The sequence below is a fragment of the Vulpes lagopus genome, chromosome 1 (assembly GCF_018345385.1).
Source record: "Vulpes lagopus strain Blue_001 chromosome 1, ASM1834538v1, whole genome shotgun sequence".
NCBI classification, from domain to species: Eukaryota; Metazoa; Chordata; class Mammalia; order Carnivora; family Canidae; genus Vulpes; species Vulpes lagopus.
Window position 1 is genome coordinate 49,335,813 of NC_054824.1, and position 22,513 is coordinate 49,358,325.

The 22,513-nt window shown below is 35.5% G+C and overlaps 1 protein-coding gene across 29 annotated transcripts in view; it reads left to right on the top strand.

Moving 5' to 3' along the window:
- The window catches only part of DST (dystonin), a 481,436-nt gene that overhangs the window by 437,612 nt on the left and 21,311 nt on the right, over positions 1–22,513 (top strand). For all 29 annotated transcript variants that reach the window (XM_041769040.1, XM_041769112.1, XM_041769077.1 and 26 more), the window contains 13 exons: positions 127–228; positions 2,171–2,344; positions 2,667–2,822; positions 5,587–5,784; positions 6,375–6,503; positions 9,410–9,577; positions 10,429–10,584; positions 10,791–10,997; positions 13,510–13,629; positions 16,506–16,675; positions 18,171–18,330; positions 20,729–20,923; positions 21,400–21,528. In XM_041769040.1, coding sequence (XP_041624974.1) covers positions 127–228; positions 2,171–2,344; positions 2,667–2,822; positions 5,587–5,784; positions 6,375–6,503; positions 9,410–9,577; positions 10,429–10,584; positions 10,791–10,997; positions 13,510–13,629; positions 16,506–16,675; positions 18,171–18,330; positions 20,729–20,923; positions 21,400–21,528 — 2,064 coding nt within the window. The remainder of the gene's footprint in view (positions 1–126; positions 229–2,170; positions 2,345–2,666; positions 2,823–5,586; positions 5,785–6,374; positions 6,504–9,409; positions 9,578–10,428; positions 10,585–10,790; positions 10,998–13,509; positions 13,630–16,505; positions 16,676–18,170; positions 18,331–20,728; positions 20,924–21,399; positions 21,529–22,513) is intronic.

The window sequence follows — 22,513 nt, forward strand, 5'->3', positions numbered from 1 at the left end:
CATCTTTGAAAAATAGTCTCATTCCATAATACCTGTATAGATTTATGATTGTACTTTTCTGTAACACTTGATGTTACAGCATGATTTCAGATGTACTAATGACTCACGGACTAATGTGTTTTTCAGGCAATATTTGACTGGGTAGATATTGCAGGTGGTAAATTAGCTTCAATGTCACCAATTGGAACAGATCTTGAAACTGTCAAGCAGCAGATTGAAGAGCTAAAGGTATGCATGGGGTTCATTAATTTCAAAGACTGCATTTTTATGTTTTTTATTCATGGGATTCTTTACACAAATTTATTTTACATAATTGAAGTATTAACATTTTGATCATGAAACTGGTTTAACATGATGCTTCTCCATAATGAGCAGCATGTAAGTGCTCATTAAATGATAAAGAATACTAGTTTTCTTCTTATTAACAATACCTATTCATTATAGAGAAGTCAGAAAATCCCGATACGCATAAAAGGTGGCTTTTTTTTTTAAAGCCGCCCAAAATGTTATGTACCTGGAGGCAACTACTCTTAAGATTTGATTTATAGCCTTTTAGATATCCTCATGTTGGGAACACAGTGAGGAGAGGAAGAGATTTATGGGGGTGTGGGGATGTGTTTTATATATATGTAGCTCATACTAAAGGGTTTTTCTAATTTCAGATTCAGTAGTGTTTCATTGCTCTCAGTACACATAAAGCAATATTTTTGTTTTCTTCAGTGGATCAGAGTAATCCACATAGTCTAACAGGCTAAAGAAACATCCCTGGTATAATAGTGTTTCCCAAAATGCTTGTTTTGTAAAAATGTTTGTTATTTTCCATCTGCTTTCCTCCGTAATTTTTGCTTTTGTGGTTCTTGATCTCCAGCTGTTAAAATGGCTGGACTGTTTCCTCTTTGAATTCCTCTGTGCTGCTGCTGATTCATCCCAAGTGGGATTAGCTGTTTCCTTCCTAATTTCAAGTTTCCATCCACAGAGACATCACACCGTTTTCAGTGAACTCTATGAGATTTTTATATACAGTTGTTACCTGGCTTTAAGATTGTAGCATCTTCATCTCTAAGTATGATCTAGAATATTTCACTGAGAAATTATTATCATCATTAGATTACGATTTTTTTCCCCTTAACTTTATGTGGCTTTGTGGTAAACACCTGATAATACTTTATGTACATTCACAGGTGTATAGTTTTGGATATTTACATATATCTTGGTAGTTTTCACACAGCAGGGTGCCTAGGAGTGCTTTCTCTGAAATCAGGTTGTCTGAGATTATATCCCAGTGCATCTACTTTCTTAGCCAAACAACCTTGGGACAGTTATCTAACTGGTCTCACTTTCATAAGCTTAGCTTAAATTGAGAATAAAATTATATAAAAAATTATTTTCTTTGTAAGCTTGTTGGAAACTAAGTATTCATGATACCTTAGTTATTACTTTTTAATTATTGCTTTTATGTTTGAAAAAAGTTAAGGGACTGTTTAGCCACTAATGACTTACTATTTAATGATTTACTATTACAGATTAAAACTAAATTTTATGAAAGGATAGTTTCCTACTACAAGCAACCATTTGCTCACCTATGTTGGTTGGCAAAGCCAAGATTATTAAATACATGTTTAGTGAGTTCTGGGGAAAAAAATAGTGTTATTCTGAGTCAGCAATGGGTGAGGCATAGGAATAACTAAATATTAATGAACAGAGCACAGCTACAGAAAACATAAAATGTTCAATGGATGCAAGATGTATGTATGTTTTTGAGCAGGCCACGTTAATCTGAGTTTCTTAACGTTATTTTTTGGGGGTTTCATATATGTCAGTGTATTTTTTATTTTATTTTCTATAATTTCAAAGCTCACATATTGAATATATATAGACAGTGGAATAAGGTTAGCCTTGAAATTTCTTAGTTTTTTTACTGTAGAGAACAAAAGGGTGAAGTATCAAAATTATAAATAGAAATATCTTTCCATCATAAAACAATGAGTAAAGAAAAAAGACTTCCTTCATCTCTTTTTATTTATAATTCTTTTGTGTTAGATTTTTATTCCTCTTCACCTCCCTGGCTATAAGAAGTATGAATTAGTATAAATACTGAATCCATAGAATTTTTTTGTTTTAAAATTTTGATTTAGAACAAATTTTCCTTGTATATCTTTTTTTTTAAAAGCAATTTAAGTCAGAGGCCTACCAACAACAGATAGAAATGGAGAGATTGAACCATCAAGCAGAGCTTTTGCTGAAGAAAGTGACGGAAGAGAGTGACAAACACACCGTTCAAGACCCACTAATGGAGCTAAAACTGATATGGGATAGTCTGGAGGAAAGAATTATCAACAGACAGGTAAACACTGATAACTTTTGTTAAGAAGTTAGAGAAGTTCAATTTCCTATATTAAGGTAAAATCATCACTAAAAGATAGAATTAGGCAATTAGGTACATAAACTTTTGACACCCCTAAATTCTTATTTTATTAGAATTCTTCCTGCCTTTCACATGCCATTTTTAACCACAAGGAATCTCAAACTTAAAATGTAGGGTATGGTTATTGGATATGCTCATGGAATTACACAGCATGCAACAATTGATTTTTTTTTTTGCCTTTGTTTTTTTTATAAATAATATTGACTTCATATTGATTTTCTTCCTCTCCACTTTTTTGCAGCATAAGCTGGAAGGTGCTCTGTTAGCACTGGGCCAGTTCCAGCATGCCCTGGATGAGCTGCTCACGTGGCTGACACACACAGAGGGCCTGCTAAGTGAGCAGAAACCTGTGGGAGGAGACCCGAAGGCCATTGAAATTGAACTAGCCAAACATCATGTATGTAGCTCTCCTTGTGTGCTGTTTCTCTATGCATTCTTAGTGTCATCAGATTGTTTTCTGGTACAATTCCTCTTTATGTGTGTTTCAAGTTTATGATTTTAGCACAGGTTCACATTTCACGTTTGTAACTGACAGCTGAACTACTTAACACACACTTTTTAAACGACTGCAATCACAATTTTTTCTCACTATTCAAGGCAGTTAAAAACAGCAAGGATGGGAAACTTCTGGCTAAGTTTTAAGGTTGCATGGCAAACATTGGTTTAAATCCCTGATTATCCCTGTCACTGGATTAACATAGCCTAGTTTTAAAAATTGCTGGGGAAAGCCAACAAGTCAGTGACTCAAAATATTCCACTGTGGGCAGTGTGTATGTTTTTTTTCTCTGGTTACCCTTATCTCTGTGTGTCTCACCTGCTGCTTGTCTGGCATATCTAACATCTTTATTTTTCCTAGATATCTCTTGCTATGTGGGTGTTTGTTCTTTAGTCTCTGTGTCTCTTATTTCTTACTAGCTTTCTGTTTCTTAGTCCTTTTCTTTCTGAGTTAGTCTTTAACAGTATTTACTGGGATCCCTGGGTGGCGCAGCGGTTTGGCGCCTGCCTTTGGCCCAGGGCGCGATCCTGGAGACCCGGGATCGAATCCCACATCAGGCTCCCGGTGCATGGAGCCTGCTTCTCCCTCCGCCTGTGTCTCTGCCTCTCACTCTCTCTCTGTGACTATCATAAATAAATAAAAAATTTTAAAAAAAAATAAATATTAAAAAAAACAAAACAAAACAGTATTTACTATGTTTAAAAGGGTTTTAATATGTCCTGCACTTGATTTAAAGCTTAAAATGAAAAATTTTGATCTTGAGATACATACAAAACAACTTTATATTGTTGTCATCTTTGTGACGTTTGGTTGACAGTTCCTAATAGAAAATTCCCTATCTCTGTACAGCCTGAAGAGTTTAGGGAGGAGGAAAGCATGGAGCTGATCACAGCAGGCCCCAAACTGCCAGGGGGAGGCATCTTCTGGGTTTGGATGATACCTAGGTCATCAGAGCAGACCTCACAGGGGTTGAGAGCAGAGCTCTAGCTTATTACGATAAAGTTCATTTGCCTAGAAGAATAAATCCTGAAACCCATTTGTTAGAATCTTTGTGCAAATGACTGAAGCCATTGACTTGGCCAGGAAAAATGAGATAAATAAATTTTTCACAGAGAAAAAAAATGAAAAGAAAATTCTCTATTTCTTAAGTCAATGGGGTTAATGAATAATAAGTTATACTCATAGAGTTTATCCTGACAGTCAACTGTCTTTCATAGAACTTTAGCATTCACATTAATAGCGCATCTTATCTAAGGTTAGGTTCTAGAAAATGTTTAATAATTTTACATATTTATTATCATATTAAAATGAAAGGTAGGTTCTTGGTACTTTACTATCATGATAAACAGTTTTTTAGTATTCTTGCTTTAGTTTCTCTTCTTTCATACTTTTCCCTATAGTAATTGTACTGTACTTTCAATTTCTCTCCCACTTGGAGCGCCTGGGGGGCTCACCCAGTTAAGTGTCGACTCTTGGTTTCGGCTCAGGTCAATGATCTCAGGGTCCTCTGGGGAGTCTGTTTGTCACTCTGCTCCTCCCCCCTGCTCACACGAGGGTGCACGCTCACTCGCTCTCTCTCTTTATTAAAAAAGTCTTTTTAAAAATTTTTCCCTCCCTTTTTTACCTGGTTCTGCCTATATAGTCATTGCCTAATGATACCTGATGAGGCAATTAGGGCTTATTTTGTATCATTAGTATTTTTTATTATTTAATGTCTGTCTTACACCTCTGTAAGAGCAATAATGACTAGTCAGACTGACTCTGCATAAAAAAAATATTTATTCTTGTAGTGTAAGTTTATATAGTGTTTACATTTTCATAAACTTAGCAGTTATCCTTAAAAGCAACATATGTCAATGATAGGAATTTTATAGAATACAGTAAAGGTGAGAACATGACACACTCTGATCCAGTTATTTAGGCAGAGCATGAATTAGGGATCTTTTATTTCTGTTTATGTATCTTTGAGCAGTTAGAAATCTCCTCCTCCCTTCTCCTTCCATTTCTTAAAGGTCAGAAGTTAAAGGACTTAAAATCACCAGCATAGTTGCTGGAAGAAGGGAGGAATGTTTCTATCCCTCTCCTATTTTCTCCTCTGGTTCTTAGGCTCTGCCTTATGTGGTAGGACTTAAACCATTTAGAAGAATGAATTTTATAGAATTACCTTTATATTTTGACCACAAGAAGATTTAACTCTTATCTCGGAAAGTGATTAATTAGCACTGTTAACCTATCAAAGTACATGCTTTTTATAAAGATCACTCCTTTTTAAAAATTGTTTTCTAAAAAAAAAATTGTTTACTGAAGACATGAAAATTAAATTCCATTAAAATGAGTTTGAATCAAATGAAAACTTTTGGAACCTTTTAATTATAATCCCCAGATATTTAATGTCTTTAATTTCAAGATTATTCTAATGCGAAGAACTAACAAAATGTTTTTATATAATCATTTCAGGGGCTGTTGGTAGACTAAAGGTATATCCAGGAAAGCTGCAAAGTTAAGAGAAAAGAAGTCCAACACTTTAACACATTCTTGTACTAAAATTCTATGCATATGATGTTTTTGCTTCAGGAAGTCTTATACTCAGCGAATAGAAGATGTGTTAAAAGTGATGTTAACAGGTTATGAGCTAGTAAACACAGTGTTATCTTAATACTTTCAGGTGCTTCAAAATGATGTATTAGCTCATCAGTCTACAGTGGAAGCCGTTAATAAAGCAGGAAATGATCTAATTGAATCAAGTGCAGGAGAAGAAGCAAGCAACCTTCAGAACAAGCTAGAGGTTTTAAATCAACGCTGGCAAAATGTTTTGGAAAAAACAGAACAAAGGAAGCAGCAGCTGGATGGTGCCTTGCGCCAGGTGAATAAGAAAATAAATTCTCAAACTTTCGTTGGCCTGTAAGACCAAAATAGCATGGAATTCTGGGGTGCCTGGGTGGCTCAGTTGGTTAAGCGCCCAACTCTTGGTTTCTGCTCAGGTCATGATCTCAGGGTCATCGGATTGAGGCCAGTTATCAGGTTTCGCATTCAGTTGGGAGTCTGCTTGAGATTCTTTCTCCCTCTCTCTTTGCCCCTCCCACACCCCTGTGCTCTTTCTCTCTGTCTCTCTTTCTGTATATCTCTCTCTAAAAGAAGTAAATTAAAAAAAATTAGCATAGAATCCTTTCATTGGTTTGCAGACCCTTATTTAATTTTTATACCTCAAGGAGAGAGTAAAAATAAGTGGGATAAAGAACAGAGCAGATGAGAAGGCAGCCCTCTGGTTCTTAGTGTAATAGTCTTATCTGCCAGAGCTCTCATGATGAGGAAAGGCAGGCAAATCCATTTGCACCTGCCTGTTCTTAAGAATGCATAGAGAAGCTTAGCAGGCGGGGATTGTTTAAACCTTGTTTTCTGCTCGAAAGTGACAATGTGTTTATGGCCCAAACTTAAAACTCTCTATCACTCCAGGCCAAAGGGTTCCATGGTGAGATTGAGGATTTGCAGCAGTGGCTAACTGACACAGAGCGTCATCTCTTAGCATCCAAACCTTTGGGAGGTTTACCGGAAACAGCCAGGGAGCAGCTTAATGCCCACATGGTAAGTATATTATTTCCAACAGCTCTAGCCTCTGATTAAGACACTGACCGTTTTGTGTGGGCCCTGGTGATAAATAAATTGTGGGAGAAGGTTTAAAGGATATACAGTTTTACAGTAGAAATATTTATGTGTAAGTGCTAGAAACGCCATTTATCGATTAAAATTTTCAAGTCAGAACCTACTCTTTATTTCAAAGATTAGTGTGTCAGTATCTGAAAAAAGGTTTTAGAAGTTTAGACTTCTAAAGATTTTTAAAAGCAAACTTATCCCCATAAAATGATGAGCTTATATGGATAGTAATACAACATAGTATAAATTATAAACTGTCATACAATTGAGTGAAAAGAAAAATCCCTAAAGTAATCAGAATTGACTTAAAAATTATTGCTGTAAGCATGATACTCCCACCTAGTTTCCTAGAAGGATGGAAAATATGTTCTTGTTCTGTTCAAGAGTTACTTGTTTGTTTGTTGTAGTGGTGATGGGGCTGTATCATAAACTTCACACCTATACCAGTTGTGGACAAGAGGAGGCTTCTGTTTAATTGTCCATTTGAGAGTATTGTGCCCTTGGGCCATTCCCATCCCGATTCTGTGGCACTGTCAACTCCTAAACATAAGGAGAAAAATATAATGAAACTTGAGACTCTGGCTTTCTTTCACAGAAATGTGGACTGACAAATTAAATTTAGACTTCGACTTATTGACAGTTCCTATTCATTTACATTGTAACTCAGCTTTAGAAGTTTTCTAAGAGAAAACAGTCTGTTTCAGATTTTGGAAACACATCCTCTTTTATACTTGTGAATTTTCATCAGAAGAATGTTTAATATTCAAATACTGATAATTACTAACTTGGGAAATTAAAGGAGAAGTACTTAGAGATTAGGCAAAAGAAATGGGCCATTATGCATTAAAGCCTGTCTTCTTTATTAGATGTCCAGTGTTGTTGTAAGAGCTTATTTGAAACAGGACTTAGTTGTACATAATTTTAAATTTGGTGCTTCGAATAGGAAGTGTCTTATAGGGGTTGAGAAGAAACACAACAGAGGTAGCATCTGATTCATTTTACAGTTGCTGTGAGCAATTAAAATCAATTCTAACAATCCAGTATAGAATCTCCTAGAAACCTTTAATGTATATTCATTGTTTTAGAAAATTACTGTGTACGTGGCAGTTTTGTTATTACTGTCATTTTTTTGGTGCCATAGGGGACCCATTTGTTTTACTGAAAAAAATAATTGACTAAGTAATAATTTGGCAGTGCTTGTCTTTTCTATAAAACCTGACTTCCAGATAATTCTTACTTTCCTGGAATTACTTACATAGTTATTACAGTGTCCATTAAGTATAAGCTTAATGATTTCTTACACCAACATGCTTGGGATTATTACAAATATTTTTTAAATTTTGACTTAGAAGAATAAAATAAGAAGGTAGAAAGCAAAGAGCTTATCTTAGAAATACTTTACTTTTGGAAAAATATTGCTATACATATCCACTTGGTTTGGGTGAGGTATTTAAAATGAATTTGCTTTAACGCAATATAATTGTAAATTCCGTGATTTAAGGAATTCTAAACAGTTACTGGTACTGGTTAATATCATTTTAGTGGTACTCTTTTTTTTTTTAAGATTTTATTTATTTATTCATAGACAGAGAGAGAGGCAGATACACAGGCAGAGGGAGAAGCAGGCTCCATGCAGGGAGCCCGATGTGGGACTCCATCCCTGGTCTCCAGGATCACACCCCAGGCTGCAGGCGGCGCCAAACCGCTGCGCCACCTGGGCTGCCCAGTAGTGCTCTTTTGATTTGGTTGTGTTAGAAATGAAGGAAACTAGAAAACTTGTAATATTACAGTTTCCTAAGATTTAGCTGTATTTAAAAGTTTTACTTTAGGATTAAAGGCTTTTGGTGGATGATCTTATAACAATGTTTAGAAAGTTTTTTGGTTTTTTTTTTTTTAGGGTTAAAGAAATTACAAAGTTTTGAGAGCATAAAATGTTCTGGAGTTTATACTAATGGTTGCACATCTTTGTGAATACACTAAAAAACACTAAATTGTACATTTTAAAATGGTGAACTTTATGAATATTCCTCAGTTTTAAAAATTATTGAAATGTGTTACTACAGATGTTAGACACAGAATATAATTTTCAGTGGGATCTGTAATTTGACCCACATTATAGTTGAACCAATGAAATAGAGCTGGTCTTAAGTTTTTGCATGAATGTACCTTTTTTAATTGATATTAAAATTTTAATTTGTCTTCATAATTTTTAAATATTTTCTGTAGAAGAAACATACTGCATTCCAATTGAAAGCTTTAAAAATGTTATAAAGGAGAGTAATATTTGTAGTACCACCCACAAGTTTGTTTTTTGTGATTCCAAAATCTGAATAATCAGCTTCAAGTGTCTTACAATTTAGTCTTTAGTTTCTATTCATTGTTTGTCTTCTGAGCATAGGGATGAATCATACCAAAATTACCACAACCATTGTTTCACAATTTGAGGAGAGACTTAGAAAACCCATTTTACAGAGAAGGAAACGGAGGCCCAGAGAAATTAAATTACTTGCTCAGAGTCACAGACCTGATTGGTTACAGTACAGTGAATAACTTTCTTGATAACATTTAAAATATTACTTCGCAAACTTTAGCATGCTGGAAAGGACTAATAATGATAGCACCATTGCTGAAATTTCTGGCAGAACAGAGTATGTCTATAGGTTTAGGTGTTGTTTCAATAGAGTGAAAAATGTGAATGTGTCAGGGCTATTCTGTATGTTGGATACAGGTGAATATATGATCAGAGGCTTGGGATTGATGACCTGGAAAAGAACCTCTTGGGTTTTATTCTCTTATTTAAAATGATATAACTCGGGGTGGGGGGTATCTCAATTTAGGAAATCTGTGCTGCCTTTGATGTTAAAGAAGAAATATATAAAAGTCTGATGCAGAAAGGCCAGCAGATGCTTGCAAGATGCCCCAAATCTGCAGAGACAATTGACCAAGACTTAAACAACTTGAAAGAAAAATGGGAATCGGTGGAAACCAAACTCAATGAAAGGAAGGTATATGCTTTAATTAAAATGTCATAGAATGAATTCTTTCATTGTTTTATTTCATGGGATTTACTTTATCTCTGAGTAGAATTATCAGTGGAACTTTTAATGATCTTTGTTTAAATTTTCTCTGTATACATTTGGAGATTTCAGGGGGTTGGTTGAAAATAGTATTCTCTTTTAACACAGGAGAACAGAGTTAAAGCAGTCTATTCAAACAGATCATAGATCTAGTGTTACTAGGTATATCTTTAAATTTGTGAACCACTCGGATCTGGATTGTTAAATAATTCTAACCACAGTTATTTATGTGTGTAGTGGGGAGGGAAAGAGGGAGGTCAAGAGAGTGAGATGATTGTGTATATAATAAGCACTTCCATAACAAAAGTCCATGAAAAGGAATTAAAATTATCACTGTTTAATGCTATAAGAAAAATGATAGGCTAGGAATACTAGATTGTGTGCCCTCACTGACAGAACATAATGTACATATATTTCATAGTATTTTGACCCCCAAAATTAATCATGTGAATGTCAAGTGTTCTTTCTACAGATTTCTGTTTAGTAATTGTGTTCTGTCGTTAAATGCCCCAAAATCACAATTTTAGTTTATATTAGATTTTTCTTTTTAGCTGCAGTGAGATCTTTTCACTATACTTAAAGAAGTTTGGTTTGCCAGTATTTTAGTGAAGGCCCATTACATTCATTAACTGTTTAGGTAATACAGAAATACAGATTAGGTATAAATAAAGTGTGGATGGGAAGGAAATCTGCCAGAGTGTGGTTAAACTGGGGTGGGAGGCACGGAGGGAGGGAGGGAAATTAAATATCATCAGATACTAAATAATCTGTCTTCTCAGACTAAACTGGAAGAGGCCCTCAACTTGGCAATGGAGTTCCACAATTCTCTCCAAGACTTCATCAATTGGTTAACCCAGGCTGAACAGACCCTCAATGTAGCTTCTCGGCCAAGTCTTATCTTGGACACAGTTTTGTTTCAAATTGATGAACACAAGGTATGTTGTAACTCAGATGGATTAGCATTCTCATTTCAGACCTTTTTAGACAACAGCCTGTGTTAATGTCAGAAGCATGAATTTGGTAGTTTGAAAACTTTGTTTTGTCCTTTAAAATGGTTTCAGCTTATGGCACTAGAAGCATTTTTAAGATAGAACAGTTTTTCATTTGTTTCTAATCCCACCCCTTTTTTTCTTTGGGAAAGGTCTTTGCAAATGAAGTAAATTCTCACCGTGAGCAGATAATAGAGCTGGACAAAACTGGAACCCACCTGAAATATTTCAGTCAGAAACAAGATGTTGTCCTAATTAAGAATCTGTTGATCAGTGTACAGAGTCGATGGGAAAAGGTAGTTCAACGGTTAGTAGAAAGAGGAAGATCTTTGGATGATGCAAGGAAGAGAGCCAAGCAGGTAAACCTTTATAAAACTCTCTAAACTTGGCAAAAAATCATTTCTAGGTGTTGCAATATACATTATGCTGTTAAAGTACTTTTATTACAGGCTGAATTAGCTGTAACAATCATGGCACAAGGTCAAGGTATTTATTTCCTAAATGGGCTGTGGCCTAAGATTCTATGGTGACTTCACTTTTTGCCCTGGCAGCACCTTCCAGTCCTGGGGACTAATCTTGAAAAGTCTGATTATAGCTTGGCTTTGTGGAGTAACTGTTATCATTAAGGTCCAGAAAGAGACTCAGATTTTTTGTTAATACATTTGTTTATTTTTCCCTTTGCCCTTGCAACCTCTACTCTCATAGCCAGAGTAAGTCATCATTCTGTATTATATCGCTATCTTGTGTTTAGTTCCAAAGCCAGGTTTGGTCCACAGACTCTCAGGAGTGAGAGGCAGACACTTGACCCTCCAGGCAGCTTCTTGAAAGGGCTGATTCTGTGTCTGAGTTGCTGGGTACTCCTCACCTCTCTGAATCTGCACTTGTTGACAGGCTCTGCTCTCTTCTCTAGTGTTTTGATACAGCTCCACCCTGCTTTTAAATTAATTGTTTTAACCTTTTAGGGCTGTTTTTTTCCTTGTCCTTTCAATTATAGAATGTCACGAATCTCACAAGGAACGCCCCTTACTCTCTTCACCTATTATTCCTGTTCCATTCTTAGACTAAACACAGAGAAGAAGTAAAGTTACGTGTCTCTGTACTCCAGGGAAGAGAGAGATGCACCCTCCTTGGTTGGCATGTAGCTTAGAATCTTACTGGAAACTCAGTGCAATGTTGTGGCTGGATTTTCTAATTATTCTTTTTGCCCTATTTTGCATTTTTCTATAACTGGCTTTGGACTCCATTCTTTTGGGGAGCCAAGCTAAAAGATGTCATGGGAGTCACATGTTTCATTGTTCAAAGTTCTCAGCATAAATTTGTTAAAAGCTTTAGAAATGACAAATTGCATTGTTGTAGGATTACATGCTGTATTCTTTCTTTTTGAGTGGGATGTATGATGTGTTCAATGTTATCAGTGAGGGTGAATAGAATCAGTCTCTTAATGTTTTTTTAAGACAATATTAACAATAAGCCTGACATTCTTCTCTCTACCAATGTAGCAGTGTCCTCTGTAGTATGGGCATTGCTTGGGTTATGAGCATTTAATTTATAAAAGTATTTCTCCATGTTGTGTATTTTATTTTTCATTTTGTTTAATATGTAAGGATTTTCTACTGCTTTGTGGTGCAAAAATATAGCATTTCTTTTATTTATGTGACTTAAAAATAGTTTTAAAAGCAGGACCAGTCTTAGAACCTATGCATTTGTGTCATTAAACTTGCCATCTGTTGTATAGCCTACAGTATTTATAGTAGGACTACCAAACACTGTGACTATTTCTTTATTTCTTATCATTGTACTATCTTAGTTTAGGGTTCAAATGTGAATCATAGTTCTCTCACTTTGGCAGTTTCTATGCCTCTTCTGGCCTCTGTATTTTCATATTTAGATTAATTGGGCTTGTGGGAAGGATGTATCCAGAGAACAGGTTTGTGATGAGATGATCTCATCGGGCCCTGCCAGCTTTGTGATCCCGTGCTCTTGAGCTTACTGCTAAGTGTCTTTTTGTTATTTCATTATTCATGTGCTTTGATATAAAACAGATTTTATTTTGATTACTTCGGTTTTTTGTTATGTATCTGTTCACTTAAGTTTATTATGAGAAATAATTTACAACCAATTTCACAATTTGGTATCCAAAAATAGTACCTGTTAGTTCTCTGTGATAAACAGAAAAGAGACTGTGGCTGAAATCAAGTATACATAGCACCAGAATATCACAAGGTCATAGATGCCAAAGAGAATTATACTTTGTTAGAAATCACATCCCATGGGCGCTCTTACATATAGAACCAGTAAGTGAGGCACAGGCATTAATTTGAGGATTTTGATAGCAGCAAAAAAGATATTGAACTCCTTTTGTATTAAATAGGAATGCTATGGCCTTTTTTTGTTGTTGTTCTTGTTACTTTTTAAGACCAGTTTATAAATTTTATCCTTCATCTCTCCCTTTTTGTTCTTTTCCTTAACATGGGAATGAAACACTATAGAAATAAACTCAGATCTGTCAATGACAGCAAATAAAATTCTCTTGACAGTTTATGTTAGTAACTCAGCAAAAGGAAAGGGAAGGAATTTTTCTCTGGTGTTCCCTGCTTCTAGGTTCATTTCTGTTTCTGTTAAAGTTTATATGTTTGAATTAGTTAACTACAAAGTGACCGTGGGGGCATGACCACAGAAGCCAGGGGTTACGAAGACATTTGTGATCCTATGGAGCTACTACTTACTACATTCTTCTTTTTTAGGAGAAATTTAAATTAATAACTTTAAACATTTTCATTAACATCAATTTCTATTAAAAATATGCTAGACTTAAAATATAGCGAACACACCAGAAAATTTTCTAGACAGAGATGTGCATTTCTTTTACAGTTCCATGAAGCTTGGAGTAAACTTATGGAATGGCTAGAGGAATCAGAAAAATCTTTGGACTCTGAACTGGAAATCGCCAACGATCCAGACAAGATAAAAACACAACTTGCACAGCATAAGGTGGGTCAACAAGAAAAGTGTATAGGTCATTCTGTATCTCAAAATTCACTTTTAAATTCTTACTTGGTGCTATATTGATTCATCACTAGAAAAAATGGACCTCCATTAAATTTAAAACTGATTGCCCTTTGCATTGGTGGCAGTAGTATCTTTACTCTCTGCTGACCATTCCACTACGATTCTAGGGCTAATTGTTAAAAGAAAAAATACAAAATTAAAACTGGAAGTATTATATAATTTATAACATAAAAGATTTATAGGAGTTCAGAGTTAGCATTTCAGTTTTTCACTGTCTTGTCTTGTAATTTCTTTCATAGGCCAAATGCTATGGAGAAGCTAACTTTATAACAAAAAGTAATGCAAATTTTGCCATACAAACAGTTTAGTGGAGAAAATTGGTTGCTTCTACACAAACTGGTATTTTATTGTCTATGTGTGGTATATGGAATTCCATCCTTACCCTCAAAGACACATAGTGGCTTCCTTGTGTAGACTGGAAGGTGTAGGAACATATTATTTTATAATTTTTACCTTTTATATTCATACCACATGACATTCAAAGAACAATCCCCTCATCCTCCTCAGCCTTTTGGATTTGGGTCTGTCATTTTGGTTATAAAGTGATCATGGGCCCTCAGAGTGAGTATATGGGTAAAAGGTCCTGCAGAAACAGTTTTATTGTTGTAAGCATCTATATATATATATATATATTATTGCTTGAAACATGATAATTTTATAAAAGCTGGAAAAAATTAGAGTGATGTAGGGTTTATCATCATCAGAAAATTCGAGCCATCATCTTCGTACAAGTTGATTGCTTCCATGGGTAGTAAAGACTAACCTCAGGAAGTCATGATCCTCAAGTGGCCAAAAGAAACACTGTGCACCTGTTTTTTTGACTAGAGGAAAACTTGTGAGTGGCTTGTCTGCTGGCACCCTCTGCCCATGGGCTGCCACATTCAGTACTAACAGTACAGTGACAGTGAGTAGCACCTTCCTTCCCTCACCTCTGATGGAAAAATGAGAGCCTCCTTCTCAAAATAGAATGCTTATTTGCACTTGAACATAGATATCATGTCATGTAGTCTTATGAAAGTATATTGTGTATTTAAGTTGGAGAACCTGGGATCCCTGGGTGGCGCAGCGGTTTGCCGCCTGCCTTTGGCCCAGGGCGCGATCCTGGAGAACCGGGATCGAGTCCCACATCGGGCTCCCGGTGCATGGAGCCTGCTTCTCCCTCCGCCTGTGTCTCTGCCTCTCTCTCTCTCTCTGTGACTATCATAAATAAAAAAAAAAAAAAAAATTTAAGTTGGAGAACCTTAGAAATAAGAATATCTGAAGAACCCTGGTAGATTCTCTATTTTTCCTAGTGAGACATGTTGCCAAAGTCAGCATTTGTCTGAGATAAGGATGCAAGTTACATTAAGCCAATTTTAAAAGTCTTTTCTGTTCATCTTTTGGGTATTTTTCTGTTTTTAAAAGGTTTTAATCTGTCCGTATTCAGCTATAACATTTTTTATGTATCTGCTCTTTTGAAGAAAATCTGTCAAGATGATGGTTGTAAAACTAACATTCTGTTATTGAATAACAAGAAAAAATAATTACAGAAAACAAACTATAGAGGTCATGTGCTCCTGTAATGGTGTTTATTGTTAAAAAAATTCCCAGATTAAAAAAGAAATTTCCAGATGAAGTGGCTTCCTATTATAAGACAAAATAAATATCTTAGTCATATTAAGACACTTAAAGCATCCAGCTTTTAAAGGCAGTAAGAGCTCATTAGGTAATTATAACCGAGGTTATTTTGGAAAATTATATATTTGAATAGCATTTTATTGTCTAGGGTGATTCAAATGGGCTACTAGGATTTAGAATCACTGTGTTAGTTTTTTTGTCATATATTATAAGCTTGTAAGATACCCATTTGGTTGACTTTCCTTCCTTCCCATCCCTGAGATTGTATATTCAGGAGCAGCTGTCTCATTCTTGCTATTACATACTTACAAACACATGCAAAATGTAAGATGATCATGAGAGGCATGAAAAGACAATGTCTCTGCTCTACAAAAGCTTGTGGCTGAGTTGTGTAGGTAGAATATAATCCAGCCCTCCCACACATACAAATTTACATGCACAAGCATGCAAATTAACAATGTAAAAATGGCAAAGTATAGATGTCACATTAGCAATATGGCTGTTTGATACTTGAAAAGTAATCTGCAAATCTTATGAGACTTTTATAAGGCATCTTAGAGGTGAGGAGGAGGGGAGGGTGATAGGCTTGCCAAGGGGTATAAACAGACTGAGCAATAGGTCAGAACATAGGAATCTCGAAATATGGCTCACCTTTGTCCCTCATCCTGGCTTGCAGATAAAATTATAGTAACAGCATTGTGAGCATCTCAGATGTGTGACAACAGATCTGTTTGGCCAATAAGCAAAATTGTAGTAAATTGCAGATTATGAGTTACTCTGTGTCCACATAGGACCTTTAGTTACTCATTGAGATTCCTCTCCAAACTCTTGGGGCTTTCAATAGCAATTTCATTTTATTATAACTAGTATACTCTTTGTGGTTAATAGCTACAAAATATTCAAGATTTTGTTTTGCTTTGAAATTATTGTCTTTATAACAATAAGTACTCTCAAAGACACCTGGCTTCTGAGAAAAACTAATTCCTCAGTTTGAAAAATAGATTCTTTTCTACCCTGGTGCATTCCTGTATAGAGTACAGTACTACACTATCTGACTTGATTATTTGCTGATATCTTCCTCTATTAAGACTCCATTTATTAGGGATGCCTCTTGTAATGTCTCTTACCTGTTTATTAGTCCTAAGTAGAAATCCACACTATTTTCTTGTTAAATTATATAGGAGTTTCAGAAATCACTTGGAGCCAAGCATTCTGTCTATGACACCACCAACAGAACTGGACGTTCTCTGAAGGAGAAAACCTCTCTGGCTGATGACAACCTGAAACTGGATGACATGCTGAGTGAACTCAGAGACAAATGGGATACTATCTGTGGAAAGTCTGTGGAAAGGTAAGACGTTCTTTAAGGCAGTCTGATTACTTTGTAGGCTTCTTTTGAGTGTACAGTAGTGATGCTTTGTAGGAACATTCTAGGAACCTTAAATACCTCCTTTGCCTGGGAACTTCTGGTCATCTGTAATATCCTCCCTACATAGTGCCTGCGCCGAGAGGTCTTTGTTGTTCATTATTATTTATTTTTAATTACTTGATTCACTCAAAAGTGATATTGTTCGCCAAGCCAGTCATCTCATACCTGACTTCTGACAGGTCTCCCCAGGTCTGCTCCTGTCTTCCTTAATCCAACTTCCACATAACCAGGAGGGCGATATTTTTAAAATATGAATGGGATATTGTCATTGCCCCGCCTCATACCTATCAAGAAGTTAATATTGAGTGTGAACCAAAACACAGGCTCCTTAACATGATATGGTGCGTCAAGGTCCTACCAGTGTGGCCTGGTATTCCCTTCCAACTTCCATCCACTCCTTTCCAGTCTTCTTTCTCATTGTAAGAACCATGAAGGCCGAAAACAAATTTCAAAATCTTTAAGTATTTATTTTTAAAGATTTTATTTACTTATTCATTTATTCATGATAGAGAGAGAGAGGCAGAGACACAGGTACAGGGAGAAACAGGCTCCATGCAGGGAGCCTGACATGGGACTTGATCCTGGGACCCCAGGATCACGCCCTGGGCCAAAGGCAGGCGCTTAAACTGCTGAGCCACCCAGGCTGCCCCAGAATCTTTAAGTATTTAGAAAGTACAATCCTAGTAGAAGAGTTCAAATATCTTAGAAATGTTTTCAAATAATTCATAGATCCTTGGTCTTATTACTTTTGTCAGTATTAAGATTAAATAGAATATTTTATTCTAATAATAAAATCAATAGAAAATTAGAGTATTATCTATAGAATATACAGAAAGAATATAGAAATTTTGGTGTTAGTTTTTAAAAATCCTTAAAACCTTCCATTTTAAAAGGTTATGTGCTTTTTACAATGTCCTATAAATGATTGCATGGCAAACAGACACGTGAATGCCAGAGGTTGGAGATGGGGCAGGATGTGACTACAAACAAAATATGGGAGATTTGGGGGATGATGGAACTGTTCTGTTTCTTGATTATGATGAAGGTTACATGAATCTATATATGTGTTACAGTTCATAGAACTGTACACTCAAAAAAGTCAAGCTTACTTATGATAATATAAAAAAATTTTAAGGCATATTTTTTTATGAAGAAATTGAAAGGTCACTGAATTCTAGAGGTAATGACAGGGAATTTTCCAAGAGCATATGTGATTTAAGGAATGAAAAAGAAAATTTGAGAAAAGTTGTGTTATTTTCTAAGGAAAGCGAAGAAACAGCACTGGATACCAATATATTGTTGTTGTTGTTTTTTTTCTTGGAGTACTGCTCAAGCTCCATAAGTGGATTTTAGATGTTGGAATATATAGGGTGGCTTTTTTGTTGCTCAAATTGATTTTTCCACCTTTTCCCCCCAGACAAAACAAATTGGAGGAAGCCCTGTTATTTTCTGGACAATTCACAGATGCCTTGCAGGCCCTCATTGATTGGCTGTATAGAGTTGAACCTCAGCTGGCAGAAGACCAACCTGTCCATGGAGATATTGATTTAGTGATGAACCTGATCGATAATCACAAGGTATTATTTTCTGGGACATTTTATTGATCTCATTTGATTATGCTGAATTTAGAAGAAACTATAACCCCTTAGCCTTTTAAAATGTAGAGGCTATGTATCATACTACATAACCGTGTTTAATATCAATATTTGTGTGCATTTGAGCAGAATCAGGAAGCCAGCTTTAAAAGTGATACAGGAAAATTACTTTAGTTATCAATGAGATACTGTTTTTTGATTTCCAGATCTAAAACTTGTTAGAACTTAGAGGGTGATTTCATTCGCTGGAGCTTTAAAACATGTTTGAATAATGTTTTATGGTCTTTTATTATTTGTGTAAATTAAGTATATAATATAATTTAAAACTACTCAGTCAGTGATCTGGAACTTTGTCACTGCATAAGTGTATGGATTTGTGACATGATCTATGGGGGTCAAGATAAAGCTGCTTCTCTATTTTTAAAAACTGTTTCAACCTTGCCCCTAGAACTATAGCAATTTATAAGATTATCAGCAAGGATTTGAGGGATTTGATTATTACTTTAAGAAGAGTGTTTTCCTTGCAGTATTTAAAATTTTTGTGCCAATCAAAGGAAATACTCAAGATATCTAGCTGATGTTGAGCTCAAGGTCCCTAAAATGTGGTATTATAACTTAAAGAACCTTGAAGACAACCTGAGGCACAGAATAATGAGGGTGGTTGTATCAGAGTAGTCTTTATATGAAAATATCTTACAGCACTGGACTTGAATTCATATTTTATTTCTCCTGTTATTTTTGAATTCAGAAAATTTATTTCATTTTAAAATGTTCCTAGTTATGCTATTTTGACCTTACCTGTTCCTTTTTAAATAGTTGGCCTTTTTGCATATTTGTTTCCACTTCTCTGGTTCTGCTTTCTGATTACACCTATAAAAGAGAGTTTGTTACATTTGAATATTATCCAAAAAAATCAAAGAATAAATGAAGGACAGTGATCGGGCCTACAAAAATTTAAAATTTTGAGTTTTGTTGCTTTGGCTCTATTGAAACAAATGTTTTGTGCATGATTAATACAGACTTTTTTACTCCTTGGCATTCATTCAATGAATAATGAATAGTGTAATGTTACTTTTTACATGAATGCCATTTGTATAAACTCACTGTCTAAATATTTACTGCCTTCTGCACTTGCCAGGTTTTTTATATATTAAAGGTCATCAAGAATGAGTTAATCATTCAGCATTAGTAATACAATTGGAAGGTCCAGGAAGAAGTAAGTTTAAGTTCACTGGAAAGCCTCCTCAGAACTATTGAGCTAGTCCTATCACAAAGAGATTATATAGACACTGTATTTTCCATTGCTATGTATGTGTGTGTGTCTCTGATTGTGCCTGTCTGTCTGCAGGCATGTCTCCTTTAACACTTTTAGAGTGAAATCAAGAAAAGAACTCATTACACTATGTTTGCACTATTTTTGATGGGCTCACTTTTATGAACGATCTGATTATCAGAACAGAAACTCATGGATATAGCCAAAATAATAAAATAAAATTAAATATTAATTTAATATTTATTTATTAAATTAGTATTCATTTGTGATCATCTTTTAGTAGAAAAATAAGCTAATTTTATTCTATATGTAAGGTTGATTAATTTGAAAGATCTAGTTGAATATGCAGACTCTTAGATCAGAAATGAAGTACCCTGGACTCATTTTTTTGGTTAAGTCTGTGGCCAAAAGAAGCCAGTCTAACTCCTGGCACATCAAAGTTTATCAGAATTAGGCAAAAGGAGGGGAAAAAAGCTTTTCCTCCAAAATGATAGATAAGGATTTAAGCCCTAAAATTTGACATTGTAAGTTAGTTCTCAGGATACTATGAAAGCTGAAACCATGTTATAGAGAAAAACACTACATACTAATTCCTTTTAAGCCTCCCTGCCATTCCCTGTAATACCCCTATGTGGTACCCCAGGGTTGCTTAGTTATTTGTTAGTCTGTGAGGTATGTTTATTTATTAAGAATAATGAGGTAGCTAGCGCATTCTTGGCACTTACTAAAGATTTGAAAGGAATTAGGGCGCCATATTAAGGATTTATAGAAAAAAAAGAATTTGATATTTTCTTTTGTGGAATCGAGATAAAGAAGAGTAGCTACTATTATTTAATGCAATGCATCATTTAAAAATTAAGGTTCTCTTGGGAGAATGCTAGAAGATTGAGCACACTTATACAACACCGTGTTCTTAACAGCACTCTGATAGGAGCAGTGTGTCAATGACTTAGATTCACTGAAGATTCCGTGAAAAGTATGGGTCATTAAACTGTAGATCTTAGAGAATGGTACTTGAGGCCATGTACACATATATTCTGAACTCTGCTTTACTGATTTGCTTTTGTAATTAAAAGTTAATTTTTTATAAAAATATGGTCTTTTTAGGTTTTCCAAAAAGAATTGGGGAAGAGGACCAGCAGCGTGCAGGCCCTGAAGCGCTCAGCACGAGAGCTCATAGAGGGCAGCCGAGATGACTCCTCCTGGGTCAAGGTCCAGATGCAGGAATTAAGCACACGCTGGGAAACCGTGTGTGCACTTTCCATATCAAAGCAGACACGATTGGAAGCAGCCTTGCGTCAGGTAAAAGTCCTGTAAATTGCAGTTGGGTGTAGTGAGAAAGATACCAAAGCCTCAGCAGGAACTGCTCTTGTGGAGAACTGGGATGGTGATGGAGAAGCAGGTTCTTAGAGCATCCTTGCTTTAGTCCTCCCCCCAAGAACTGAAATACTTACACGGGGAAATTTTCTCATCTTCACATAAAAGTGCTACTTTAGTGATTGTTCAGCTTGAATGCATCTAAATGCCATGTATCTAAAATCAGATTGTTAAAATGGCAAATTAGTCTTTATATAGGCCATTTTGATCTATTAGAGGCCTTACATTTTAAAATGTAGTACCATGTATCTTTATCTTTTTAGTGGGAATAATCCATATCATTAGTCAATGTAAATTTAAGACTTTTCACTGAGAGGAAGAATCTGTACTAACAAACATATCTGGGGATCTTCTTTGGTGTGTGTGTGTGTGTGTGTGTGTGTGTGTGTGTGAACTGTTAGGCAGAGGAATTTCACTCTGTGGTGCATGCCCTCCTGGAGTGGCTGGCTGAGGCGGAACAAACCCTTCGTTTCCATGGAGCTCTCCCAGATGATGAAGATGCTCTTCGGACTCTCATTGATCAGCATAAAGTGAGTTATATAAATGCTAAATAAAACTAAATGAAAAAATCAAATAGACTCATGATTGTAGGTATCACTGAATGAATATTTCCCTTCCTGAGAATTAATTAAAGATCTGGCATATTTGAGAATTTATCTGCTTACATAGATGTGCCCCTATGCACCTAGTTAAGTATAGCTATCTTTTTATGCTTTCTTTATGAAGTGGTTATTCTAAAATTAGTCCCTGTTTCCCTATCTCTTGGAAGTACATTGATTTTTCTAGGGGATTATTTGGCTTCTGACCAAAACTGGTCGATTTTATTTGCACTTGCATGTGTATTTCAAAGATGAAACTTCCTTAATGAGCATTTGGGATTTATAAAATTATAACATTAGAATTGTAAATTAATAATTTTGACCTTCGTAAGCAAGACAAGTAACTAATTTAATAACTAGTCTTCAAATTTTGTTTTTCAATTGCTGCCAGTTTTGGTTTTAATGGAGATCCACCTAAAATTCTTTTGAGAAGTAGCCCACTGTATAAATTAAAAATTAAAAATGAATTCTATAAGTATATACTGTTGAATAATTAACCAAATAAAAATCTGGCCCCTGAGTTTTCAGGTCAACATCTATTTTGTAAGTGCATAGAACTACTAGCACTTACTCTTAATAGAGTGGTCTGACTACTTCTTAACACATTTTTTTTTTAACCTTTGACTTTAAAAAATTAGAAATTTGCAATGCTAACACTGAATACAGTATTGATGTCAACATTTCCATTTAAAAGATCTGCTCAATTCCACTGAATTAGCTCATGTTTCAGAGTCAGGTTGGAAGTATGTCATTTGTTACCGTGTAGCATGGATTACGTCATCTATGGAGACTTCTGATTTGTGATTACTGTGCTCTCTCAATGATGGGTTCCCTAGGGCAGCCCCGGTGGCGCAGTGGTTTAGCGCCGCCTGCAGCCCAGGGCGTGATCCTGAAGACCCGGGATCGAGTCCCACGT